At 40.1% G+C, this 26,229-nt stretch overlaps 1 protein-coding gene across 5 annotated transcripts in view; it reads right to left on the bottom strand.

The window, feature by feature from the left end:
- Positions 1–491: 491 nt before the first annotated feature.
- Ift80 (intraflagellar transport 80) overlaps positions 492–26,229 on the bottom strand; it is a 102,518-nt gene continuing 76,780 nt past the window's right edge. For 4 of the 5 annotated variants that reach the window (XM_052180372.1, XM_052180371.1, XM_052180370.1 and 1 more), the window contains 8 exons: positions 23,969–24,033; positions 19,654–19,789; positions 18,920–19,067; positions 17,245–17,416; positions 15,766–15,855; positions 15,491–15,663; positions 5,727–5,850; positions 492–2,657 (listed from right to left, as the gene is read on the bottom strand). In XM_052180372.1, the coding sequence (XP_052036332.1) occupies positions 2,547–2,657; positions 5,727–5,850; positions 15,491–15,663; positions 15,766–15,855; positions 17,245–17,416; positions 18,920–19,067; positions 19,654–19,789; positions 23,969–24,033 (1,019 nt within the window). In that variant the 3' untranslated portion in view covers positions 492–2,546. The remainder of the gene's footprint in view (positions 2,658–5,726; positions 5,851–15,490; positions 15,664–15,765; positions 15,856–17,244; positions 17,417–18,919; positions 19,068–19,653; positions 19,790–23,968; positions 24,034–26,229) is intronic. The other variant, XM_052180374.1, reaches the window with a different exon arrangement.

The raw sequence follows: 26,229 nt of genomic DNA, 5'->3' as shown, positions 1-26,229 counted from the left end.
TAAAGAATCTACCTGATATTTGGGAGAAGGAAGGTAAGTGGCACAGACCTCCCAAAGTCCCAGAATTGTCCTGAGTGCTAGGGTATCTGATATAATAAATGGTGTGGTTTGGGGAAAGAAATCTAGATGGGATGTGATTGCCAGAAAAATATCTCAGGGCAGAAGTGAGTGGGGAAGCTACCAGCATGGCTGTCCTGGCTGGTTTATACTGCCAATATGAGACAAGTTAGTGTTATTTGGAAAGACAGACTTCAGAAAATGCCTCAATAAGATTCATTGGCCAAATAAATAAATGCAATCTCCAAACCCATTTTGCTCCCTGGAGTTCAGCTGACTGAGAGGTCTAGCCCTGTCCCCAGTTTCCTGTCCAGTTTGGATTCCTAACCAGGCTTCCTTCGATGACAAACAGTAATATGAAACTGAAAACAAAATGAATTCTTTCTCCCTAAGTTATTCTTGGTCATGGTGTTTTAGCACAGGAACAAAAACGCTTACAAGACCGAAATAAACATTTTAATCAATTATGCATATACAATTAAACCTTGATTTTAAAAAACAAAACTGAGAAAACCCAAGACAGCCAGATTCATGGAAGATGCGTCCTGCTGAACACTTTCATGAATGGAGAAGACTTTTTTATCTTCTGAATTCACGCAGTGAGGATGAGGAAGCTCTGACCGTGCCCTTCCTCCCCGGGCTTGCTCTCTGTGCTTCCTCTGGGTACCTGCTTGCACGTCCATTTGTCCTTCCACATCGAACCTCAGGAAAGCCCTTCAGAGAGTTCCACAGATGACTCTACTGAGTTATCAACTTGAAAAGGAGGGATTTATGGGAACCTCCAAGGTACAGCCATGTCAAACACAAGTGCAGATAGCCTGGGGACTCGGGGCAGCCCAGCCGCCATCTGTGGCCTGTGGTGTCCACTGCCGCCGACTCTAGTAGGCAGTGTCAAGCCTGAAGTGAATCGTTAGCTATCAAACAACACAAACAGACTTCTTTTTTAATATACTAGACATAAAATTTAACCCTTTTTTATTTTTGAAACATTACACTGAAATTTAACAATGTAGAAAGCATGTATAACATATAAGTCAACTCCTCAGATTTCATGAATTGAATGCATCCATGTATCCAAACTCTGAACTAAGAATTGAACAGTCCAACATTTCATAAAAGAAAAGGTACATATCGGGAACCAGGGGCATTTCTAGGAAGGAAACCTACATGAGAAATGACAGTGGAGGGTAAGGGGCCGTGTTTTCCAAGAGCGTGTGCATGAGCTGGGTAATGCACCAATCCCAAAAGCAGGCTCAAGGGCATTTTAGAGGGATGTCTGTGTCACTGTTAAAAAGCTTTTGGAGATTTGCAGATCCATTAAAGCCAGACAAACAGGTTCATCCAGTGAAGAGAGTTTTGAAAATTCAGACTCTAAGTCTTTGGCACAAATATTCTGAAGTCAGGGAAAATTAAAATGCAGTTTGTCCACTTTGTCAATAGGGTAAAAAAAAAAAAAAAAGCAATTTGCCTACTTTTTCACTATGGTAAATAAAAACAAAAACAAAAGAAAACTTGGAAACAAAATTTATCATTTTAATCCTTTTAAAGAGTACAACGGAGATTTACAACATTCACAATGTTATGCAACCATCACCTCTATCCATTTCTAGAACTCTCTCACCCCTAAGAGGACTTGCACACATTACACAATGCAATCCCGAGTTCCCCTCCTCCAGTGACTGTCCCTCTTGTCTCTTTTCTGACTGGAAGAACTTGCATATTCCAGGTGCCTGTGTAAGCACCGCAGGACTGATGGCTGTGCACGTCTGGTCTACTTCACCTAGTGGAAGTTCTCCAAGGCTCATTCACTGCGGCGTGTGCACAGCTCGATCCTTTTATGAGAGAATAACTCCACTGCCTGTGAATACCACATGGTTTTATCTCATTGCAGCTGATGGACATCAGAGCTGTTCCCAGCTTTTGCTATTTGAACTATCAACTTCAGCATAAACTATCTACATTGTAACATTTTCCCCGAACCCTTTCTCCTGTATTTTTGCTTTATAAAGATGGGAGGTACTTTACAGTTTGTATTTCAAATAGAAATTAACAATAACATACATTGTAAATAACTCAAGGCTTTATTATAAGAATACCTATTCATCCTGAAGAACCAGAAATAAAGAAAAGGAAAAGAGAACCCTGGAATGTTCTCCTCGAGCACTCCTCGAGCATAGATAAGCATATAGAAACATTTTCTTAATTATTAGACTAGAAAAATATAAAGGATGGAATTATATGTGATTTTTGTGCTTAACCTTCCTGAATGTACCGTAAGTATCAAATACACAGAAAGTGCATGCACTGAGTCAAACACAATGCCTTTTTCTTTTGACAGTACTGGGGGTCAAACCCAGGGCCTCAAGCATGCTAGGCAAGTGCTCTCCCATGACAGGAAGCACCAGCCTTAAAATATGCCCCCTTTTAAAAAGCAAACAAACATGCACATCTTTGGTTAGTTCGGACTAGCTTAGAGGTCAGCGTGGCCCTCAGTGCTTTAGGCCCATGGTCTTGCTGGACTGGCCGCTGGATGATCGGTCTCGTTCTTTAGTAATTTCCATCTCAATTTTGGCTTTGATTTTCTCCCAGTCTATTTGGAGCTACAACAGAAGGAAAAAGAGAATCGTACTTACATCCTGTGGTTTCAGTTAATCCAAAGTAAGCAAGAGTAAATAAGAACAGAATATGTGACTTCCAGAACATAGACAGAGGAACTGAGGAGAAGTTAATGAGAAGTAATGCTGAAAACCCAGGCGCTGCCTTTGAGATCAAGAGAGGACTTATAAAGCACAAGGAAGACGCATTCCGAGACTCCTCAGACCAAAGTTCCGTGCAGCGCTGGGCCAAGCACATGGACAATCCACAGAAGCTCAGGGTCTGCACAGAAACTTAGGGACAATGTAGAACAGCAACTCTGACCCCAACAAAGCAGTCGGGCGTGGCAGCAGCTAGGGTGTGTTTGCACCCTAGGATGCTCTGGACATCTCATAAGCCATCAGAAGCCCAGCTGGCAAGGAAAGACAAGGGAATGTCATTTCAGAAGTGGCGCCCTTGTGCCTTGAAGTGACAGAAGAGTGTGGCAGTCACAGGAGGGTAACAAGAATATTATCTGTCTCTCTTTTATCCAGGACAAGGGCACATATTCCCTAGTCTAGACCTATCTCTTTCTAAATTCATTAGATTTGATATTGGGAAAGGACTCCTCTGGCCCTGAGTTCTATGAGAAATTTATTTAGGAATATTTATTTCTTTGGGAATCCACTGTTAAACAAAATTGGAGATCACTTATTTAGGAATGTGTGTCTTCTGAGGCAAGACATGGGAAAAACTGGGTCCTAGACTAAGTTTAAACTGTGAAACAGTCAGAAGTGAAGAGGCTTTTACCTCTTTACACAAAGATGCTACCTTTTACATGTAAAAAAGGGGTTACACCTTTACACAGGGATGTCACCTTTTACATGTAAAGGGGTTATACCTTTACACAGGGGATTCACCTTTTACATGTAAAGGGGTTACACCTTTACACAGGGATGTCACCTTTTACATGTAAAGGGGTTATACCTTTACACAGGGGATTCACCTTTTACATGTAAAGGGGTTACACCTTTACACAGGGGTGTCACCTTTTACATGTAAAGGGGTTACACCTTTACACAGGGGTGCTGAATAAACAGCATAAAACCAAACCAAAGCAGCATCTGCTGCTTGAGCAGACTCACCTGAAGAAACTGAGAGATTAGCTCAATCTTAATAGAACTGCAGGCCTATTTTGTGCTACTAGTATTTGATGAAATCATTTAGTTATTTTTTATTCCAATATGCTATATCTAAATTTCCATTAAGTAATTTGTTGATATTTTGGTGGCCATAAAAATAATTGTACACATTTATCTATAATATATAAGACAGACTGATTAATAATTAATAGAATTTCTTTTTAGCCTAGATTATAACTGTCTGTACTAAGAATCAAATGACAGCCTGCTGAGAAGCAGGACAAATACTAGATTAGTGGAAGAATGGTTTTCAGGCCACAACTTGTTATTTTTAAATGGCAATGCATGCATTCCCATGTTCAACAAAGCAGTTATAAAAAGGGAGGCAAACTTTGCTGGCTGCCTTGGCCTTCTTCCAGCCTTAAACGGACTGACACGTGCTTCTCTAGTAGTCACAGCACAAGTCTCCCAAGTGCCGACTTCGGCGCTGCCCCAGCAGCCTGCTCATCACCTCAGCTGCAGCCATCATCAGTTACAGGCTGACAAGCAAATGAAGGCATCCCCTGACGCTCGCCTGCAGAAGATGACTCTCATCACCTGACATTTATCCAGTCCTAGGACAGTGTTCTACAGATAATTTAGTCCAAATAAGAATATTTTTAACAGTATGTTTTAGATAAGAGTGCCTGTTCTCTGGCAGTTTCAAGTGACTTCTACATCAAAGCCTTACTTTCTACTATAGAGCTGCCAAACTATTTGGCAAACTATTCTTAGTCGCATGAAAGCGTTTAAACAATCTGTATTTAATGGCTCGCTGTCTAGTAGCTGGCTTGCCTACTCTTAGTAAAGGTTGGCTGCCTAACTAAACCAAGAATAATGTGGTAATCAGCCATGAATTCACCGAATTCTCCATCCTTATACTCAGCAACCTGCTAGCCCTCACCCCAGCTGTTGTCCTCCTGCCTCAGGCTAACCTCTTCACATCCCTGACTCCTTGAGGACACTGCCTCCAGGAACCAGAGTTAAGGTCTCTTCACCTGCCTCTGATTCTGTCTCTGAGAGCTGCCATGTCACTCTCCTCGTTTGGGGCTCTGATTCTCTCTCCAGAGAGAATCAACCGTAAAATGGCTGTTCACCAGCTACACTTCAGAACTCTTTGTTTAACGTGGAACTAGGGACTGGTACCTCACATATGCTAGGCAAGGGCTCTATAACTGACCTAGGAACTTTGCTAAAACTATCAGCTGTTCGCAGTCCTTATCCTGTTTTATAGCCTTCTCTGTGCAACAAATATTTAACACTTGTTTATGTCAAGCCTTGACCTAAGTACAGGGTTCAATAATGGGTGGAAACATTAAAAACCCCTATCTTCACAGACATAATAAAGACAGAGACAGACAATAAAAATGTTTAAATATGTAAGTCATATATGGTAAGGGCTTTGAACGACAGTGAGGGCCTGGTGTAAAGTAGGAAGCCACACAGCCTTTTAATTACTTGCTGAATTTGTTCAGAAGATGCAGGTGCAGTTCCCAGCACCCATGCTAGGCCCCTCACAATTACCCATGATGCCTTCTTCTGCCCTCTGCAGGTACAAATTCACAGATACACAAAATTTAAAATAAAAATGTTTTACAAATAAGCTAAAATTCTGTTGATGGAAGGAATGTATTCTCTCTCTCTCTCTCTCTCTCTCTCTCTCTCTCTCTCTCTGTGTGTGTGTGTGTGTGTGTGTGTGTTTCCTAAATTAGGGAAACAGATCTAAGAGTTAGCTCTCTAGACATCTACATGATTTATTTAAAATATCAAATAGCACCCAACCTCAAGACAAACTGATTATCAAAAAACTGATGGGCATTTCTAAAAAAATTAGCATATGACTCAACTTTTGTCATAAGATGAATGTTTCATATAAGGCATGCATACCACTGTAAAGCACTGTATAATACTTACACCTTCTGCATATTGCAAATATCGTTTATTAGTTTCCTGTTTACCAAATGTCTCCAAAAACTTTTGACGATAAGCAAGAACTGTATCAACATGGGTTTTGTATTTTACAGCCAATTCCAGTGCCCTGTAACGAGAAGTTACAGATTGTCAACATTGCTGTGTCTACACAACAGTTTTGAAGTCAGAGGTAGGACAAGTGACTGCTCTGCAGACTGGAAAGCCATTTTTCTGCTTTAGCTATGTATTTTACAAAGCCCAGAAGAGACACGCCCCTTCTTGCTGACCAGCTCTTCTTGTACAAATATAACAACTGCGCACTATTGTGCTGGCTCTACTTATAAGGTGTGTATCACCCACCTCCCACTGGGCTCTCCATTTTTTGAGTGACACTAGTTTGCATTTCCCTTGGTGAGTACTGCAGAGAGCATGCATGAAGAACACTCGGCATTTGATGGTAGATCATCGTAAAATACAGCATTTTATGAATCTCTAACAAACTTATAGAATAAAAAGTGACAGTACTATATCAAATTAAAATCATATAAAATATGAAATTGATATTAAAACCAGTGTGACTAAATGCTATTACTATTTGAATCTTGGGATGTGGCATGCTAGGCTGGCAAGGTGTCTTAGCAGGGAGAGGCACTTGCCACCAAGCCTGGTAGCCTGAGTTTAACTTAGGTCACAGATGATGAAGAGAACCAACTTTCCCAAGTTGTCTTCTGACCCATGCACATGAGCACAAATCAATCAATCAATTAATTAAATTTAAACACCTAAAGAAAATATTAAAAAGCCATTGAAATTTTATAATTCAGTATATCTATAAAACTGTCCTATTTTAAAATAAGCCCTTAATTTAATAGCAGAATTACAAGAAAGAAAGAAAGAAAGAAAGAGAAAGAGAGAGAGAAGAAAGAAAGAAAGAAAGAAAGAATGAATGAATGAATGAATGAAAGAAAGAGAGAGAGAGAGAGAGAAAGAAAGAAAGAAAACACTAGCATCACACCAAAGAAACACACTTATCCTAGTGATGATCTGCAAGGAGGTGAACAGATGACCTCAGCCCAGGCTTCTGTAAGCCTGACTAGGGTCTCAGTCTAATCAGAATCCCATTCTTGACTCATAGGACTTGAGTCAAGAACAATCAAGTGGAGCATGTGTCTCTACTGTCATCCTGTTTTAAGACATGGGTGACAGTCAACGTAATGGTCAAAAGTACATTAATTCTCACAATTTTCTAATACTCTATGACATGAATAGGGCAATTATGAATTATCTGAGCCAACTATTATAGATCTGTTAGTTTAGACAAGACAACATTAATATTTTATAACTTGTAACTCTTCAGTATTAGCCAAACTAAAAAACATATTTAGAAAGAATTTTTGGGATCCAGCAAGATAACTTGGCAGGAAAAGGGACTGGACATACAAATCTGGCAACCAACATAAAGGTGAAGAGAAAGATCCATTCCACAGAGTTGTCCTCTAACCTCCATGCCTGCACTGTGGCCTGTGCCCTGTGCACTCTACCTCACTCCCATCTCTCCCCCCTCCCCCCCCACACTAAATTTAAAAGTTTTAAAATATTTTGGATAATGCTGTGTCTATTGACAAATGATAGGCAATTGAGCAAGCTATCAAAGACAATATAAAAATAAGAATCTAACTCAGCAACACGCCAAATGGTAATGCCAAAATGAAGAAACATGATTTCTTATAAAAAAAAAATTATCAACATATGCTATATATTGTTCTAGTGGTTTGAATGAGAATGGTCCCCCAAAGGATAATAGATTTGAATGCTTGGTCACCAGGGAGTATCTCTATTCAAAGGATTAGGAGGTGTGGCCTTGATGGAATAGGCGTGGCCTTGTTAAAGTGTGTCACTGCAGGTGGGCTTTGAGGTTTCAAGTCCCCAAACCAGGCCCAGAGTCCTGCTGCCTGTGGATCTGGATCTAGGATTCTCAGCTAGTTCTCCTGCACCATAGCTGCCTGTGTACTACCACAGTGCATGCCATGATAAGGATGGACTACACCTCTGAAACTGTGGGCAATCCCCAGTCAAATGCTTTCTTTTATAGGAGTTGCTGTGGCCATGGTGTCTCTTTACAGCAATAAAACACTGACTGCTGTGGGCTCCTGGAGTCTCTCATTTTGTACAGCATAATGGCCATCTTGCCAAAAGCAATATACAAACTCAATGCAATCCTCATCAAAATCCCAACTCAATTCTTCATAGAGCTAGAAAGAGCAATTCGCAAATTCATCTGGAATAACAAAAACCCAGGATAGCTAAAATGATTCTCAACAGTAAAAGAACATCTTGGGGAATCAGTATCCCAGACCTCAAGCAGTACTACAGAGAAATAGTGTTAAAAACTGCATGGTATTGGTACAGTGACAGGCAGGTAGATCCAGAAAACCCAGAAAGAACACCTATGGTCACTTGATCTTTGACAAAGGAGCTAATTGCATCCAGTGGAAAAAAGATAGCCTCTTCAACAAATGGTGCTGGCTCAACTGGTGGCTAGCACGCAGAATGCAAATCGATCTATTCTTATCTTGTACTAAGCTCAAGTCCAAGTGGATCAAGGACCTCCACATAAAACCAGACACACTGAAACTAATAGAAAAGAAACTGGGGAAGAGCCTTGAACACATAGGCACAGGGGAAAATTTCCTGAACAGAACACCAATAGCTTATGCCCTAAGATCAAGAATCGACAAATGGGACCTCATAAAATTACAAAGTTTCTGTAAAGCAAAGGACACTGTCAATAGGACAAAATGGCAACCAACAAATTGGGAAAAGATCTTTACTAACCCTACATCCGACAGAGGGCTAATATCCAATATATACAAAGAACTCAAGAAGTTAGACTCCAGAGAGCCAAATAACCCTATTAAAAAATGGGGCACAGATCTAAACGAAGAATTTTCACCTGAGGAATATCGAATGGCTGAGAAGCACCTAAAGAAATACTCAACATCCTTAGTCATCAGGGAAATGCAAATCAAAACAACCCTGAGATTCCACCTGATACCAGTCAGAATGGCTAAGTTCAAAAACTCAGGTGACAGCAAATGCTGGAGAGGATGTGGAGAAAGAGGAACACTCCTCCATTGTTGGTGGGGATTGCAAGCTGGTAAAACCATTCTGGAAATCAATCTGGCAGTTCCTCAGAAAACTGGGCTTGTCACCACCAGAAGACCCTGTTATACCACTCCTGGGCATATACCCAGAGGATTTCCCAGCATGTAATAAGGATACATGCTCCACTATGTTCATAGCAGACCTATTTATAATAGCCAGAAGCTGGAAAGAACCCAGATGTCCCTCAGTGGAGGAATGGATACAGAAAATGTGGTATATATTCATAATGGAGTACTCTTCAGCCAATAAAAACAATGAATTAATGAAATTCTTAGATAAATGGATGGAACTGGAGAATGTCATCCTGAGTGAGGTAACCCAATCACAAAAGAACACTCATGGTAAACACTCATGGTGTGCACTCACTGATAAGTGGATATTAGTCTAGTAGCTCGGAATACCAAGACACAATTCACATACCAAATGATGCCCAAGGAGGAGGAACAAAATACCCACAGAAGGAGATACAGAAACAAAGTGTGGAGCAGAGTCTGAAGGAAAGACCATCCAAATACTACCTCACCTAGTAATCCATCCTATATACAATTACAAAACCCAGACAGTACTGTGGATGCCTGCAAGTGCTTGTTGACAGGAACCGGATATAGCTGTCACCTGGTAAGCTCTGCTAGTGCATGACAAATACAGAGGGGGAAACTCTCAGCCAGCTATTAAACTGAACACAGGGTCCCCATTAGATGAGATAGAGAAAGGACCAAAGGAGCTGAAGGGGTTTGCAGTGCCACAGGAGGAACAACAATATGAGTCACCCAGTACTCCCAGAGCTCCCAGGGACAAAACCATCAACCAAAGAGTACACTTGGAGCTACCCATGGCCCCAGACACATTGGCAGCAGAGGATGATCTTGTTGGACACCAAATGGGGCAGAGGCCCTTGGTCCTGGAAAGACTTGATACCATAGTGTAGAGGAATACCAGGACAGGGAAGCAGGGGTGGGTTGATTGGGGAAGGGGAGATGTCTTATGGGATTTTGGGGGGAGGGGATAACCAGGAAAGGGGACAACATTTGAAACGTAAATAAAGAATATACCTAATTTTAAAAAAAGTTTTCCAGAGAGCAGTCAAGCAGATGGGGACTGAGGTCAGAACTAAAAGGCAAGGACTGAGTAGCAGAGGTGCTAGGAGCAGTGGGGGCCTCATCCACCTGCTGAGCTGTGTGTGTCAGTGGAGACTGCTGAATCACACTACTGGCACCTAACAGTAAGTGATGGGCTGGGGCAGCTTGCCTGCAAAAGTGAAGGCAGAAGTCACAGGCAGCCACTCTGTATTGGGGCTTTTAAAAAATTCTGGGGAAGTAATGTGGTATGCAAACATCAATACATTTAATTGTGCAGAGAAGACAGTGTAATACCTAATCCTGTATTCAGAGGTTAGGCCTGAGCATTCTCTACATTACTCTCATTATTATAACAATAAAACATGCATTAATTATTTGAAGAGTAATGGCTAAAAGTAAACATTTACATATGAGTTATTTTAAGTACTCTCTAAATGCACACACACTGGGTAAAAAAAATGTTTCTCTACCACATTTAGGAGGGAACTTACTTCAAATTATATAAGGTTTTGGGAACAGTTTGTCTCTAGTTTTAAAATGGTTTGGCAACCAAACAAATGTGACATTAGATTCTAGGGCTGGAATAAGTCCATGTATTTTAAATAGGAAGAAGTTATATAAAAAGATATGATAACTTTCAAATATGATTTTTTGCATAACTTGAATAAATCAAAAGCCCTTTATATAACCAGCAGAAGATTAGACATTATTTTATTAGCACTTACACATTGTTAGTGTGTACCTGGGGCTTTCATTTCTTCCTCCCCTAACTTGAGTTTCTCAGAGAGCAGTAACAATGTACAAAGCAGACACCAAGCCTACCCACAAGTCTCTAGTCTGCAGTCTACCAGGGTGTAGGCAACCTCCAAACACAAATATGAAATACAGAGACACAACCAGCAAGAGCCTGGTTGTCAAGCAGAGTAACACATGAATGAATTAAAAGCCATCCCTTCTAGAAGCTTTAAACAGAGGTAGAGTTCAGGGACCTCCAAAGCAATCTAATGTGTCATTTGACACTTCCTTCCACCAACTACAAGTAAGATATCTAACAGCGACCATCAACACTTACTAATATCAGAAAACCACAGATGATGGGTCATCCTGGAAATACACACACTACAGCTACAGTAGTTACGCTCCCTCTCTCTATCCCCCAATTAAATTTAAACCTTTAAGGCTCTAGATTTAGGATGACTCTGTAATTAATTCAGGAGACAGACCCCATAAGGATGCAATCAACAATGTCGAGAAGATAGGAAGTCCTATAGGCTCAGATTCTTCAGTGGGAAAATTATAAGCAAACACAAAAACCTGTATATGAATGTATCAACTAATCACAAAATATGGGTCTTTTATTTCAAACCTTAAAAATGCTCATTAGATAACAGAGAAATAGGAACACTATATAATTGCTGATATTTTTTAAGTATGGTTATGGTATTATGGCACCTAAAATCTTTTGGAGATATACACTTAAATTCTCACAGATAAAATGTGATAATTGTAGTCTGCCTTAAAATAAATGGTAGGAGAAGGGATGGCGTGGAAACTGTAATAACTGCTCACTGCTGAGGCTGACTGATGGTCCTTAACACTATTTGTTATATGCTTTTCCATAACAAGGTCTTTTTCAATTTCATCCTTTTGGTTCTTCCTAATGTATTTTGCTGAATATTCTTTTTCTCCCTTGTACATGCTAGGCAAGCATTCTAGCAACCAAACACTACTCCAAAGCATAGTCTTCTGTGTGTGCGGGCGTGTGTGTGTGTGTGTGTGTGTGTGTGTGTGTGTGTGTGTGTGTGTGTGCCAGAAGGCTATGCTGGGTGTCATCTTCAATCGGTTTCCACTTTACTGTTTAAAATTTTTTATAATTAATTAAACGTGTTCCTTGACATTTTATATGTATAAAAGGCATTCTTATTATCATCTCTCACTTTCTCATCTCCTCCCCATCCCCGCTATTCATTTTATAAATCTCTTTCCCACACTCATGTCTCTATGTGTGTGTTAAGTGACACACTCAGTTCAACCAGGGTCCTCTGTGTTACCATGGTAGAAAATTATTCAGTGACTTCTCATCTCCTAGAACCTATCAGTAACCTATATTAGAGCAAGCAGGGGTGGGGCTGTAGGACTCCCTCCGCAGCCATAACTGATGACTGACAGGGTAAGTTTTGAGCAGGTAACCACAACTGCTGTGAGTTCAAGACTACACTGAGGGTCACACCCAGACAAGTGCATTTAGAGCAGTTCTTTACCTTCTGGTTCTTACATTCTTTCTGCTCCCTCTTCTGAGATGTCCCCAAGCCTTCGAGGGATCCTGTTATAAACACAGGTTAGGTCTGAACACTCGTCTGTCACTACACCTTACTTTTAAAAGAGGGTTCGCAATGAACCTGGAGCTTGCCAGTTCAGCTAAACTGGCTAGCCAGTAAAGCCCAGTAAAACCCAGTGATCCTTCTATCTCCACCGCCCAGCACTGTGATTACAGGCACACTGCTGTAGCTAGCTTTTTATATGGGTGCTTGGAATCCAAGCTAAGATCCTTAAATGATGTCGTGGTAAGCACTTGATCAGCTGAGTCCTCTTCTTAAGGCAGACCCTAACCAGTGGGCATTCGGTTGGGAGAGCCCTTTGCTCTTCTGTCTGTAAGTGCTCATTGTCAGCCGGACTCATATTCTCTACTGACTGACAATTCCTTAACCGAATTAAACTTTTTGATAATTTTGATAGTTTTTATATTGAGGAATTTTGATAATTCCTCAAAGACTGGGAGCTCCCTTGAACATTACATCTGTAAATCACACTCCCTATAGGGCCTCAGGACCTGACAAAGGTGATTTAAATGACACAGTCAAGATTTTTATACAGAATAACCATACTTATCACATAACAAAGAATCCACGAGGAAGCACAGCTTTGGCCTGCACAGTGTGGGCCTTTTCTGCTGCTAAAAGTGCAGGAATATACTTAAGCCCTAGCCCCCTTCCCTTTCACACGCACAGCACCTCCGCATTTTTAAGCAATCATTTGATATATTTGATAAATCTCAACTATGAAAACCTTTGTTTGAGAGAATGACCACCTACCCAGTCCTAAGAAAAATTATAAATATATGAAGTAAAAATAAGATCCTGTAGAAAAGCTCCCTGTGCTTGATTTAGCTATCAACCTGACACGAGCTAGAATCGCCCTGGCAGAGTCTTAACTTAGGAACTGTCTACATTAGGTTGGCCATGGGCATTTCTGTCAGGTATTTTCTTAGTTGTTATTAAGGTAGGAAGACTGACCCTGATGGTGTATGGCATCATCTTATGGCCTGGGCCCTGAGTTGTAGGAAGGTAAAGAAAGTTGTCTGAGCATGAACAGCAGCAAACAAGTAAGCAATGTCTATTCTCGCTGAGTTCTTGACTGTGGACACAGTAGCTTATGTTTCTCCCTTAACTTCCCCAAAATGATGAACTGTAACTTGGAAATGTAAGCCAAATAAATCCCTTTCTCTACACACACACACACACACACACACACACACACACACACTATACACACACACACCATTTTCTCCCCTAAGAAGCTTCTTGGTCAGGGTACTTTAATAACAGAAATTAAATAAGGACCATCATCAGCTACACAGACACGCAAATCTATGAATTAATCAACCATGTTATTACTTACCCTATATTTGAATATCTTTGTACATGTTTCCTAATTTATATATTATTCTACCATATCTAAGTATACAAATACATATACACATACATGTATATGTGAATATACATATCTTATATATAGGATATAATTAATACAGATCCTACCTACTTATAGCTTTCATATTAGTCATGCCAGTTAAGAGTTTAACAAAATCCCTGCCATAGACTTTTCTTGGGCTTGTTCATCCCTGCATTCACAGTGCTACAGTCTGTTAGTAGTACTCAACAAATACATAACACACGACTAATAACGTTATTTAGTAAAGGCATATTAAATGTCACAAAGTTTGCTAATATATTTTCAGATATAATTAGTTCAGTTTTGATAACAAATCCCGAGGCTGTTTTACCATCTTAAATATAGGAAATGTATAATCTGTAATCTGTCCATAGCTAGTAAGTGTGGGATACGAAATGAAACCAGCCTGACTCTGAAGCTCCCAGTCCTGATCACCAAAACCTCTAGCAAAACAAGACACATTTTACCAAAGATTTTTTTTTTGAAGATCTCCCTGAAATATCTAAATACACCTATGGCGGTAGACTCAATAAATATGCTGAGTAAATGAATATGCAACAGGAATATTCTACATGGTTTCAAAAATATCTGTAGAATGTGAAGATGGTGATAATTACTTGATTATCTGAAGTGACTTCTTGCCATGGCTTGGCATCTGTACTACAAGCAATGAGGAACTCCACCATTTAAATGAGGTGGAGGTCATGTGTCACATGGTTAGAGTTCCATTTCTAGAAGATTGGACTATGATTATAGTGTCTAGAATGGGCAGGAAAAGGACGCGATAGAGGTAAGGAGATTAGTGATTCTCACATTAGAGAACTCTGATCAGTTTAGACAAGGGTGCTTCTATGAAGTGTTAGAAACACTGCGTGAGGTGGGGGAGGGGAAGCAGTTAAGATGGACAGAGGCTAAGGAAAATGCCAAAAGTAATTCCCAAATTTCCAGCTTCATGCAAGTGAAGAGATAACAAGGTATTATTCTGGGATAATATATGCTTATATATGCGTGCCTGGCATGCCTGAGATTGGTTCCTTTGAAATGAGACAGAGGAAATGTGGGAGAAGAGGCAAATCCAAATGCAAACATATACACTACGCAGTGGCACTGTTAAGTAGTACAACAGTTAGATAAAGTCAAGAATCAGGGGAAAGGCAAAGCCAGAGAGAAGGGATGGAGGAACACCCAGGAGACATTCTTTTCCTCCTCTTCTTTCTCATCTCCCTAAGGTCTAATCATCTTCAAGCAAGGTTCTTGCTCAGGCTTGGCATTAGGGTATGTGAGCGGTGAGCAGCCTGTAGGGATGGCAGGGAAATTTGAAGTCGGCAGCAGGGAATTAGTATGGATGTGTGGCATAAGCTTTAAACACCCAAGATTTTTATAAGATAGGAAAGTAAAGATGAAGAAGATAAAAGCCAAACCAAACTAAGAGCCAGAGAGTCTGGAGGAACCAAGAAAAAGAGGTCCTCTAAACAAGCATGACCAAGCGCATATGACGTCACAGACATGGAAGCAGCAGCACAGGGTCTACAAACAAGGCCACTGAGCCTACAGCCTACAGAGGCAGGTGGATTTCTGAGTTTGAGGCTAGCCTGGTCTACAAAGTGAGTTCAGGACAGCCAGGGCTACACAGAGAAACCCTGTCTCAGGGTGGGGGTGGGGGATGGGGGTGGGGAGCTGGGGGGAAGAAGAAGAAAATACTAAATACTGGAAAATATAATGGTCTAAGTTGCAGACAGAAGACTACATGAAGGCCAACCTGGTCTGGGACTGTGGTAGCGTTCTTATTACCTTTCCCAGTTATAGAGATTGATGTTGATCTGTATGGCTTGGTACACGAGGCCAGCCTGGAGCAGCACTGTTTCAGCCTCCTGGATGTTCCCACTAAACATTAGTATGTGGGCCATTTTTGACTCTCTAGATGGAAGATCTTTTATAGCATTGATGTACCGAACTTTATCAATCTAAAAAGAAGAAGTGAAACATGTCTATCACAAATCAGTAATAACAGAAATATGGTAAATAAGAAAAAACTACTGTGCACTACGTAAATAGGATTTACTTACTTCACCAACTGCTGCATAGGCTATCTCTGCAGTTACCATGTCGCGATTAGCAACCGCCATAGCCGCCAGGCAGGCCCACATGCTTTGCTCCTGAGTGAAATGTGAAACAATGACCTTAAGTAGGTGCCTGAATCACCTACAAGCCAGTGGTTCTCAGCCTATAGGTCATGATCCCCTGAGGGTCACACTTCAGATAGCCTGCCTATCAGGTATTGGCTGCATTATGATTCATACTGTATTGCTATAAGCAGTGGCTTAAATTCTAATGGTGATACAACTAAGTAAATGATTTACAAATAAAACTTATAACATTAAAAGAAACTGATAGTAAAATAAGTTACATGTCAGGCACAGTAGCACATTTATACTTAGTGCTTAGTAGGCAGAGGCAGGCGACAACTCTGTGAGTTCAAAGCCATTCTGGTCTACACAGCAAGTTCAAGGCCAGCAAGGGATATACAGCAAGAACCTTACTCACAAAACAAAACAAAACAAAACAAAACAAAACAAAACAAAACCAAAAACCAACCAAGCCAAAAAAAGCCAATTACTAAGTCTCGATTTAAAAACATTACCATTAGACAGAGAACTTTTAAATAAAATTTTCTAAAAAACAATTTTATTTCTAGTTATTAAGAATTTCTTTTCTTTAATAAATATACTCAAGATGAGCTTCCAATTTTTTTCAAGAAGTAGCAAAGAATATAACTTACAGGGAATAAAAGGAGTAGTGAGGTTCTCACATAATGCTACCAACAAGCCACTGTAAGGAAATACATCTAAATGCCATTCCACAAATTTGTATTCTAAGGGGTGTTACTTGACAACTAATAAAAAGAGCAGTGTTCAAGTATGTCTGGAGCATACTGGATACAACCAGTTAGGAAATGCTGATCCAAACCAAAGATTCTTTTTTTTGGTTTTTTTGTTTGTTTGTTTGTTTTGGGGGGGGAGGGTTGTTGTTGTTTTTTGGTTTTTTGGATTTGTTTTTCCGGAGACAGGGTTTCTCTGTGTAGCCCTGGCTGTCCTGGAACTCACTCTGTAGACCAGGCTGTCCTCGAACTCAGAAATCCACCTGCCTCTGCCTCCCAGAGTGCTGGGATTACAGGCGTGCACCACCACTGCCCAGCTTAAACTAAAGATTCTTAATCTTAGCTACGCAAGAGCAAATCTGAGTTGCCTGAGATGTAGACCTCAGCCTCCACTCGGATGCAGCAAGCCAGGGTCTCTGAGAGCAGACCTTAGGAGTCTGACTTCTAGAAAAGCCCACAGGATGGTTCCTTGGGCCAGTGTAGGAGACTGCAGGTCTGGTTATGGCTTCTTCAAAGGACAGGCCATGCAGCAGCATTTGTGCTCAGCTAGCTGTCCGAGTGCAGCAGAAGGGATGATCCTGCTCACAGTCGCCCTAACCTTACGTGTTACCATTACTCATCTCTCAAAGGGAGACAGTGTACAATATGTGCACCATATGTAAGGTACCTTAACAAAGCGGCAAAGTCTCACAGCATCTTCCCATTTGGAGCTGCTCACATATTCATGGAGGATGGCGGGGTACGGGGATACGCTGATGTGCACCAGGGAGCCATCGGCTCTTCTTATAGTCACCTGATTCCCAACAAAACTCACTATATGTGGGTTTTTACTATATTCACTGTTGAAAACAAACAAGGAAAACATAAAGCTACATTCTACACATTTTTTCATATGTATTAAATTTGGGAAATAACTCTAACATATATAATTTCAAAATTGACACCCACCATTTAACCCCAAACAGAAAGTATATTCAAATAAACATTTCAATATAACATATAGATAGATATACACTTGAGGCAAAATATACCAACAATTTAAAATGGTAAATTATTCCATATCTGATTGTTCCCCACCTGGCATCCGCAGTGGGCTTCTGCTACTGTTGGAACCCTGTGGTGAGGGATTGCTCCCCACAGGGTTTGTCAGAGGTGAGCCCAGCAAGGCCTGCTCAGGGGCAGGGCCTGCCGGGAAGGCTCTCCTAGGACCTGTCCTGTCCCTCTACTCAGTCCCTTCCCAGCCCCAGCACTCACTGCAGCCACATGCATTCTCCTGCCGCTGCCCAGAAAGCAATGGGGCCAGCTGACCATGGCCGAGAGAGAACCTCTCAAGCCTTCCGCCAAAATATCCCTTTGCTCTAAAGCTGCTTGTCTCAACTACTGTTCTAGTAACAGAAAGTTGACTAGCATCTTCTCCCTTGAACCTTAAATTATGACAACAAATAACTTAGCTATTGGTTTTGAGAATATAGACAAGTGGATTAAAAAAAAATCAAAGTGAACTCCAAAATTACTTTCTATTAGTACAAACAGATGAACTTTAAATAAAAAGACTGACATCTTTTCGTTAATTTGTTAATATCGTTTTCCTTGTTTTTCTGACGGAGTCTTACTATGTAGCCCTGCCAGGTCTGGAGCTCACCGTGCAGACCAGGCTGGCCTAGAGCTCACAGAGATCCTCCTGCCTCTGCCTTCTGAGTACTGGGATCAAACTCGTGTGCCATCACATCTGGCTAATTTATACACACTTTTAAGACCAAGCCTTTATTTCAGCATTCCCTGTTTTGTTGCAGTTGAGCTTAAACTCTGAGAGTGTGCTGGGAAACCTGTTGCTGAGGCCTGTGGGGCTAACTTAACTGCTGTGTGAAGAGGAAGAAATGTTTCTCTTAAGAATTTAGGGATAATTTTCCTGACACATTTAAGTGTTGTTTTTTTGTTTGTTTTTAAAGCATTTCAGCAATTGTGGTTTAATCTACCTTTAACATCACTCAAAAATACAATTTGGAATTCTTAAAGTCAATGAAAATGTGTACGCTGGGTAGCTGCCACCAAGTGTATCTTGCTGCAAAATACTGCAGCAAAAAAAGTCACTAAAGCACAGTGAAAAACCTCACCAGAGCTATTACTAAACCTTGGAAATTATACTCATTTATAAATAGTTCATAATTTGTTTTCTTTTTTTTCATAATTTGTTTTCAGTTTGAGTCCACTATTTAAATCTTAACCAGCTTTAGCTGAGCAATTTATTTAGTTGAGTCTGATTAAACATTAAAATAACACCCAGGACAGAGCACGGCAATTAGGACTTCATTTGCAACATGGGATCCTGTGTGACACATTACCTTGCATCTCTCTCATACAGTGTTTTAGGCAGAATGTCTCTGTCCACATAAACGGCATTAGGGTAATACCACACTGTGAATCGCGTGTCTTGAAGTCCACAGAGGATATTGCATGTATCACACCATGCCAAAGTATGTACCATGGTTCCTTAATTTAAAAAGAATAGTCATGGTTCATTAGAGTCAACAGGTGTTAAAATCTATCTTTAAAATCAGCTGACAGTCAAGATCCTAATTAATTTAATGGCTATATCTCTATATTCTGTTTGTATAACAAGTGAACACATTAAAAAACTATGAAAAATTAAAATACTTGAATGTTCTACCTAGACCCAGTCTGAATTCAATCAACAAGTGTTTCAGTGCTGATTTGGCCACAGAATTAAAATTTGCTATTGAAATTGAGTAGCAAAGTAGTGAAGAAATGTGAGACTAAAACTCATTCATTCATTCATTCATTCATTCAAACATTGCTTAGTGCACGGTAGACCATCTAAGAATAGGGCTGGAGAGATGGCTCAGTGGTTAAGTGCACTGATTGCTCTCCCAAAGGTCTTGATTTCAAATTCCAGCAACCACAAGGTGGCTCACAAGCATCTGTAATGAGATCTGATGCCCTCTTCTGGTGTGTCTAAAGACAACCACATATAATAATAAATAAACCTCTAAAACAACAACAACAAAAAAAGGGAAACAGAATAATTACAATTTTAAGCGCATAGAAATTATTTTACCAAGTTTAATAATCTGTTCTTCTTTCCCAAATCGTTTCACTGAGGTGATGTAGAGATCTCTGTTCTTATCAATGAAAGCAATTTTTCTGTCATTGGTAAGTCCTTTCTGATCCAGAGCAATTTCTGAGATTTCATTCTAAAGTTTCAAAAAGTATACAAGCAATAAATCCATTTTAGGGCTTGGCATATGGTCACTTTAATTCGTTATCAGCACATTTCTGTTGTTAAGGATCGATTAAACCAGCTGTGGTGGCACACGCCTACTCTCCTGGCCCTCAGGAGCCAGAGCAGAGGTCTATGAATGTGAGACCAGCCTGGGCTACAGTGCAAAATCCTGTATGGAGCAGGGAGAAAGAAACAACAACAACACAGAACAAAACAACAACAAAAATTAATTAAATGTCAATTACCCACTCATAATAACACAATGTCCCTATTAACCTATGTCATTAATTTTTGAAGCCCATGGAATGAACACACATTCAAAGAAAAGAGAGATAACTTCAAGAACAGGAGAGAGTCCCAGAAAGGATTACTCCTTCCTCAGTAATTTTAAATTGGTAATAACTAAGAATTCAAGAGCAGTGCTAAAGTGTAGTTACTTTGCTGGCAACCCAAGATTCCTTAAAACGCCATCAAAAGCATCTGCACTGAGTCTGTAGTAAGAACATCTGTGTCCTGTCCTTAGCTGACAGAATCAGAGGAGAAGGGCTCAGTATCACATGAGCGCTCTACATTACTGAAAAGCTTCCTTATAAAAGTTATCCTGAATAGACTGCCTAACACCTATATTTTAAAGATTTGTTAAGTAAACTTTTGAAATATATGGGAGTATCTCATGTTTCTAGAATATTAAAATTTACAATTTTCTTCATTTTGTATTCTGTGAAACAGAAACTGTGCTGAAGGCATTATATTTCCAAAATGAGACCCCTGGGCATTCAGAGATTATGGAGGGAGGGGCAGCAGGGGCTGTGTGGGGGTCAGAAAAAGCAAATACCAAAAAGTCCAGAACTTACAGCTTAGACTTCTAGCTCCAAGATCTCTGCTTTTCTACAATAATAAAACATTTCTGGAATATTGAATTAATCTATTATATTACCTAGTGAGATGAAGTTTCTTAAAACTCATAAAACACTTTAGTATGTATAAATTTATGCTTGATCCATGAGTGATTTGTATGCTGCCTACTGTGTCTGAAGACTTTGCTAGGAACACTGAGCTCAACAACCACAATGATTATATTGTGTCTAGGATTATATACATAATACCCGTGATGATTTGTATATGCTCGGCCCAGGGAGTGGCACTATTAGAAGGTGTGGCCCTGTTGGAGTAGGTGTGTCACTGTGGGTGTGTTCTTTAAGATTCTCATCCTAGTTTCCTGGAAGGTAGTATCCTGCTAGCAGCCTTCAGATGAAGATGTAGAACTCTCAGCTCCTCCTGCCCCAAGCCTGCCTGGATGCTGCCATGTTCCTACCTTGATGATAATGGACTGAACTTCTGAACGTGTAAGTCAACCCCAATTAAATGCTGTTCTCATAAGAGGTACCTTGGTCATAGATCTGTTCACAGCAGTAAAGTAAATCCTAAGATAATACCTTTTAAAATAAAAGATATACATAAACTTTTATGCAAATTTGTAGATCAGCCTTTTTACTTTATATTTTTAAAAGAGAGCCCCTATAGAATATAATTCATATTTTAAAGAAAAAAAATAATTCTTGTTTCATGAATATTAAAGCACTATGATTCTAGTGTTATAAAAATGCAAATATTTCAAACAAATTATCTTTAGGATTAAAGGCATATCTGCTGGCCTGGAGAGATGGGTTCAGTGGCTGAGAGCGCTTGCTGTGTAATCAAGAGGACCAGAGTTCAGATCTCAGCACCTGCATGACAAGCTGGACACCTAGTATATGCTTTAACCCGAGCTCTGAGGAAAGGGTGGAGACAGAAGGGTCTCTGGGGCTTCTGGCTCCTGGCTTAATGGAGAAAATTAAGACACAGGTTCATAAAAAGACCCTGACTCAAAGGAATAGGTGTGGAATTATAGCAGAGGAAACCTGACACCCTCTTTTGGCCTCTCTTTTTGTGTTGCGTGCAAACACACACCCACATACAAATAAATAAATCTTTTTTTTTTTAAGGAGTGTTTGTCATCACAAGCAAAAGAAGCTAGTGTTGGTGTAATATTAGAAATAGTCACACAGATGGTTCTGGTTTCTAGGAACGTTAAAGTCAGACATGGAAAGTAATGATGTGTGAATTCACAGAGGCCCTCTTCACACAACAGAGGCCCCTCCTCGTGTGCAGCCCTCTCTCTCCTGCTCTAGTCCTCCTGAGTCACTCTGCACTGGGACATGAAAGCACTGTGTGGTCATCCAAAGTTTCTCCCTTGCCAAGGACTGATACTCATCTATTAATGCACAGACTTAATTTAGGTGTGATGGCATATGCTTGCAATCCTAGCACCTGGGAAGTAGAGACAGGAGGATCAGGAGTTCAAGGTCAACCTCAGTTACACAGTAAATAAAAGCAAAATAAAACAGCAAACTTGAGTTCTGCTATAAATTCGGTTATTACAGAGAAGTGCTTTGGTTTTGGTTTCTTCAAATTGATGGGCTAAATTATTATCGTATAGAATTTAAGACACTGTTTTGTTGTTATTACTTACACTGAGTTTTATTTTGTTTTGTGAGACAGGATTTTTCTGCATAACCTTCCTGGCCTAATACTAGAAATGCAGCCCAGGCTGGGCTCACACTCTGGTAGCCGGTTTTCCTGCCATAGCCTCTTGTGAACGGTAAACCTATTAACCCATAGTGCAAGCAGAATATAAAACTTAACATTTCTCACGTTACATTCACATATGCTGAGTAAGTTATGAGATTAGAACAAATTACCTCCATTCTTATAACTACGAAGTCGTACATTGTTACACTTAGGATATGTGCTCTAGTGGAAAAAGTTACCATCCTAAAACAACTATTTATTCAATGTTATTAGATTATTCTTACTTTAACCTTTCTTACAAAAAATGATTATAGCTGAGAAATTTACTTCTTTTTATATACTTAATTCTACTGAGAAGGAAAAGTTCTGCCTACATAGTATTGATTTAAATGACAATGAACAGGCATCCCATTATCTTCTAATGGGAAGGAAACCAATGCAGCCTCTTTGGAAGATAATGGTTCTTAAAAGTCACAAATGTTCACCTCCTTTGATGTAATTTAGAATTAAAGGCATAGAACGCATGCAAGGTTGCAACACCATGGTGGAAAGCACAGGCACTCTCGCCTGTCTTTGGAGGGTCTCTCTAGGCCAAACCGGGACGACCAATGCACAGCATGGCGGCCAGCTACACTGGACGCTCAGACACCCTAAACAAACCAGTACTGCCAGACGATGCCATATTCCATGACGGTGGTCGGGAGAGGAAAAGCGCGTCTGTACAGGTGTGGACAGACCTCTAGAGTGGTGTGCTACGAGAGAAAGCAAAGTGCGGGTCTGGGCACTGCACTCAGGGGCAAGCAGGAAAGAAGACATGGCAGGCCTGTTTATGAGCTGAGAGTCTCTCCAAGGACACTGAAGACATTAGAAACTGTGGTACTTCTCAGGGAGAATATTGAAAATTGGTGTGGTAGGGAGACATTTTTTAAAAATATATTTTAATGTGTTTTTCACATTTCTGATTTACATGAATTTATACATTATTTAAATGTAAAACAAATAATGACTAAAGGGGGAAATACAATTTAAAGAAGCAATTCACTGGAATTGTTAAATAATGTGAAAAGCATCCTTCCATTCTCAAATATCACTTGTTCAAAGGATAACTGTAGTGTAATGTGCTCCTTTTAAAGACTAAAAACCAAAACCAACACACACTTTACAACTCGGGATGCTTTGTACTTTTATAGAGAATAATTTCCCCCTATAATATAGTTGTTGAGCTATGGTCTTAAAATCTAAAGAAAATGCTGTTCAGTAAGAAATTTACTACAAACATATAAAGACACTTCTATCTAGAAGTTTAGTAAAGTAGAGCATGTTATTGACCAGCAGAACAAGGCTGGCCAGCACACACACACACACAGGACATCCCATCCACCCCACCTTGCCCTCACAGGCCTTTTTCAGAACTTCCCTGACCTTAGTCTTAAGCTATGACATTTTCTGACATAATATGGAAGACATACACTTATTTTTAAATATTAAATTAGTCTGTTTTCATCCTTAGGGGATAACTATTATATTAAATAGAAATTAACAGTGGCCATTTATTCTAAACCCAGCAAATGTTTATTACCTTATGAGAGAGAAGTTTCCCATCCCCTAGGGGTTTTCCAGTTGATGCCTCAAAGAGGAAGATTACTAGAAAACAACAAGTGACAGTAGAGCTTTGGTAAGTTACATTAGAACCGTTGTTGGTAAATTTCAATGGCGCTATCATAATTCCTAGGAGGAATTACTTTATGGACCATAGAACTTCTACCAGCCCAGAAAACCAATATCAAATTTCTAATTAGTAATGAGGTCACATTTTTTATAAAAATAGTATAACTAATTTTTTTCCTGCTACTAATGGTTAAAGAAAAGGTTCACCAATGCCAGATCCAAATGTAGATGCAAAGCTACATCCTGGTTATCTCTACTTTAGTTCTATGTAACAATCACTTTCACAACAGAAAATATGCATTAAACAACCATTTATACAGCACCAGACAACATGTAACATGCTGTTTCTATGATACACTCATGCGGTAAAATAAATAATTTATCCTGGATTCTTGACTGGTAGCTTCAAAACCCGTTAGTTAACATTTCTGGAATAACAGGAGACTTGGTTTTTTAGTGAGAACAACAGATTCGTTGGTGCTTTCTTTACTACAGATGAAGGTTCACAATCAGATAAACCAAGCAGTAACTAACATAATGGAGCTTTTAGGTCTCCGACTTCTGTGGATAAGAAGGGATCTAGAGATTGAGTTCAGTGAGTGGCCAGTGATTTAACTAACCATGCTGTGTAACAACCCTCCAAGCTCAGCTACAAGAGGAAGCGGCTGACGTGGAAGGTGATGGCGATCTCAGAGAGTACCCTCGACTATGTGAGTGTAGGAATTCTAACTAGTCAGAGTTTGAACAAAATTGCAGTAGACTGTGTTTAGGAAGAAATGGATTGTCAATGATTGAGAGTCTCCATAAACCATTAATACATCATTACACACTGATGGCCTTGTAAATACCCAGCTCACACCTTTAGAGTGTCCGCTGGCTCACCTCGGAGCAATGGGGAGGACAGAAGCAACTGTCACAGGCACCTGCTTTCCTGCTTTGGGAGCTCACCCAGTTCTCAGGCCAAGAATGTCCTTGAACTCTTAAAAGAAGATTCCAGAACAGTGCCTTCCATATTGCTAACAAACCTTTAAATTTTAGAAATAACTTAGAGAAAAAAAGAGATCAGCTATTATAGTTTAGATCATAACTATCTCCACAAAGCAATGCGTTAGAGTCTGGTTGCAGCCTGCCACGCCAGAGAAGAGGTGCTGGAGTAACGACGGAAGTCAGGCATTACGGGTGTGCCTCTGAAGGAAGAGTGGGACCCTAACACTCTTCTTCTCAGCTTCCAGATACCACAAGGTGAGCAGCTCCGCCCCACCATGTGTTCTTCCCACAATGTTCTGACTTGCCTCAAGTGACCACAGACTGAAACCCGATACTGTGAATACAAACAAGCCTTTCTATCTTGTAACTGCTTCTCTCAGGTAGAGAAAGTTAACTCATAAGATGAGATTTATAAAATATTTACTGTCTATCAGGTGACTATTTTAGAATTATTTCTTGGGTAGTTTTCTTTTTGAAAGCTGTTAGCAATGATTTATTTTCCTAAATGCTGGTTAAGAGAACTAGCTCCTATGATGAAATCTGGAAGACACTTCAACCTTAAACCACTTCCCTAGATAACCAGGAGTTACTTTGAAGACAGGACACTTTATAGGGCTGACAAGTCTATAGAAGAAAATTGCAATGCTTTCCTATTCTAAACTACTGTATTACCTCTTATCAGTTAGGATGGCTATTTAAAAGCCACAACAAACACACAAACAAACATAAATGTGAGTGAATGTGGGAAAAATGGAAATTAGAATATTTACTCACTGCTTGCTATTAGTAGTAATGCAAAATGGTGTTGCTACCATAGAAAATAGCACAGAGGAACATCAAAAACTTATAAATGGGAACTCCAAGTGATCTGGAAATCCATCCCACGTGTGGGAAGCACTGGCTTCAGTATCTCATGGTAGCAGTCTCACAGTTGTTGCATCATTACTTGCAGCAGCCAAAATGGGGACATGACATGATCAGTCTGATCAGCTGACAAAAAAAAAAAATGTGTGTGGGTGGGTGCATGATGGGGCGGGAGGGGTGAGGGGTGAGGAGAGGCAGAGGGGAAGTGAGGAAGGGAAAAGGAAAAGACAGAGAGACAGACACATACACTCACACACACACACATACACACACTCACTTAGCCTTAAGAATGAAAGACAGAAAAGAAAGCCCTGCACATCT

Source organism: Apodemus sylvaticus, chromosome 4 (genome assembly GCF_947179515.1).
Source record: "Apodemus sylvaticus chromosome 4, mApoSyl1.1, whole genome shotgun sequence".
Taxonomy (NCBI): Eukaryota; Metazoa; Chordata; class Mammalia; order Rodentia; family Muridae; genus Apodemus; species Apodemus sylvaticus.
This window is presented reverse-complemented; position numbering and strand designations above follow the sequence as displayed.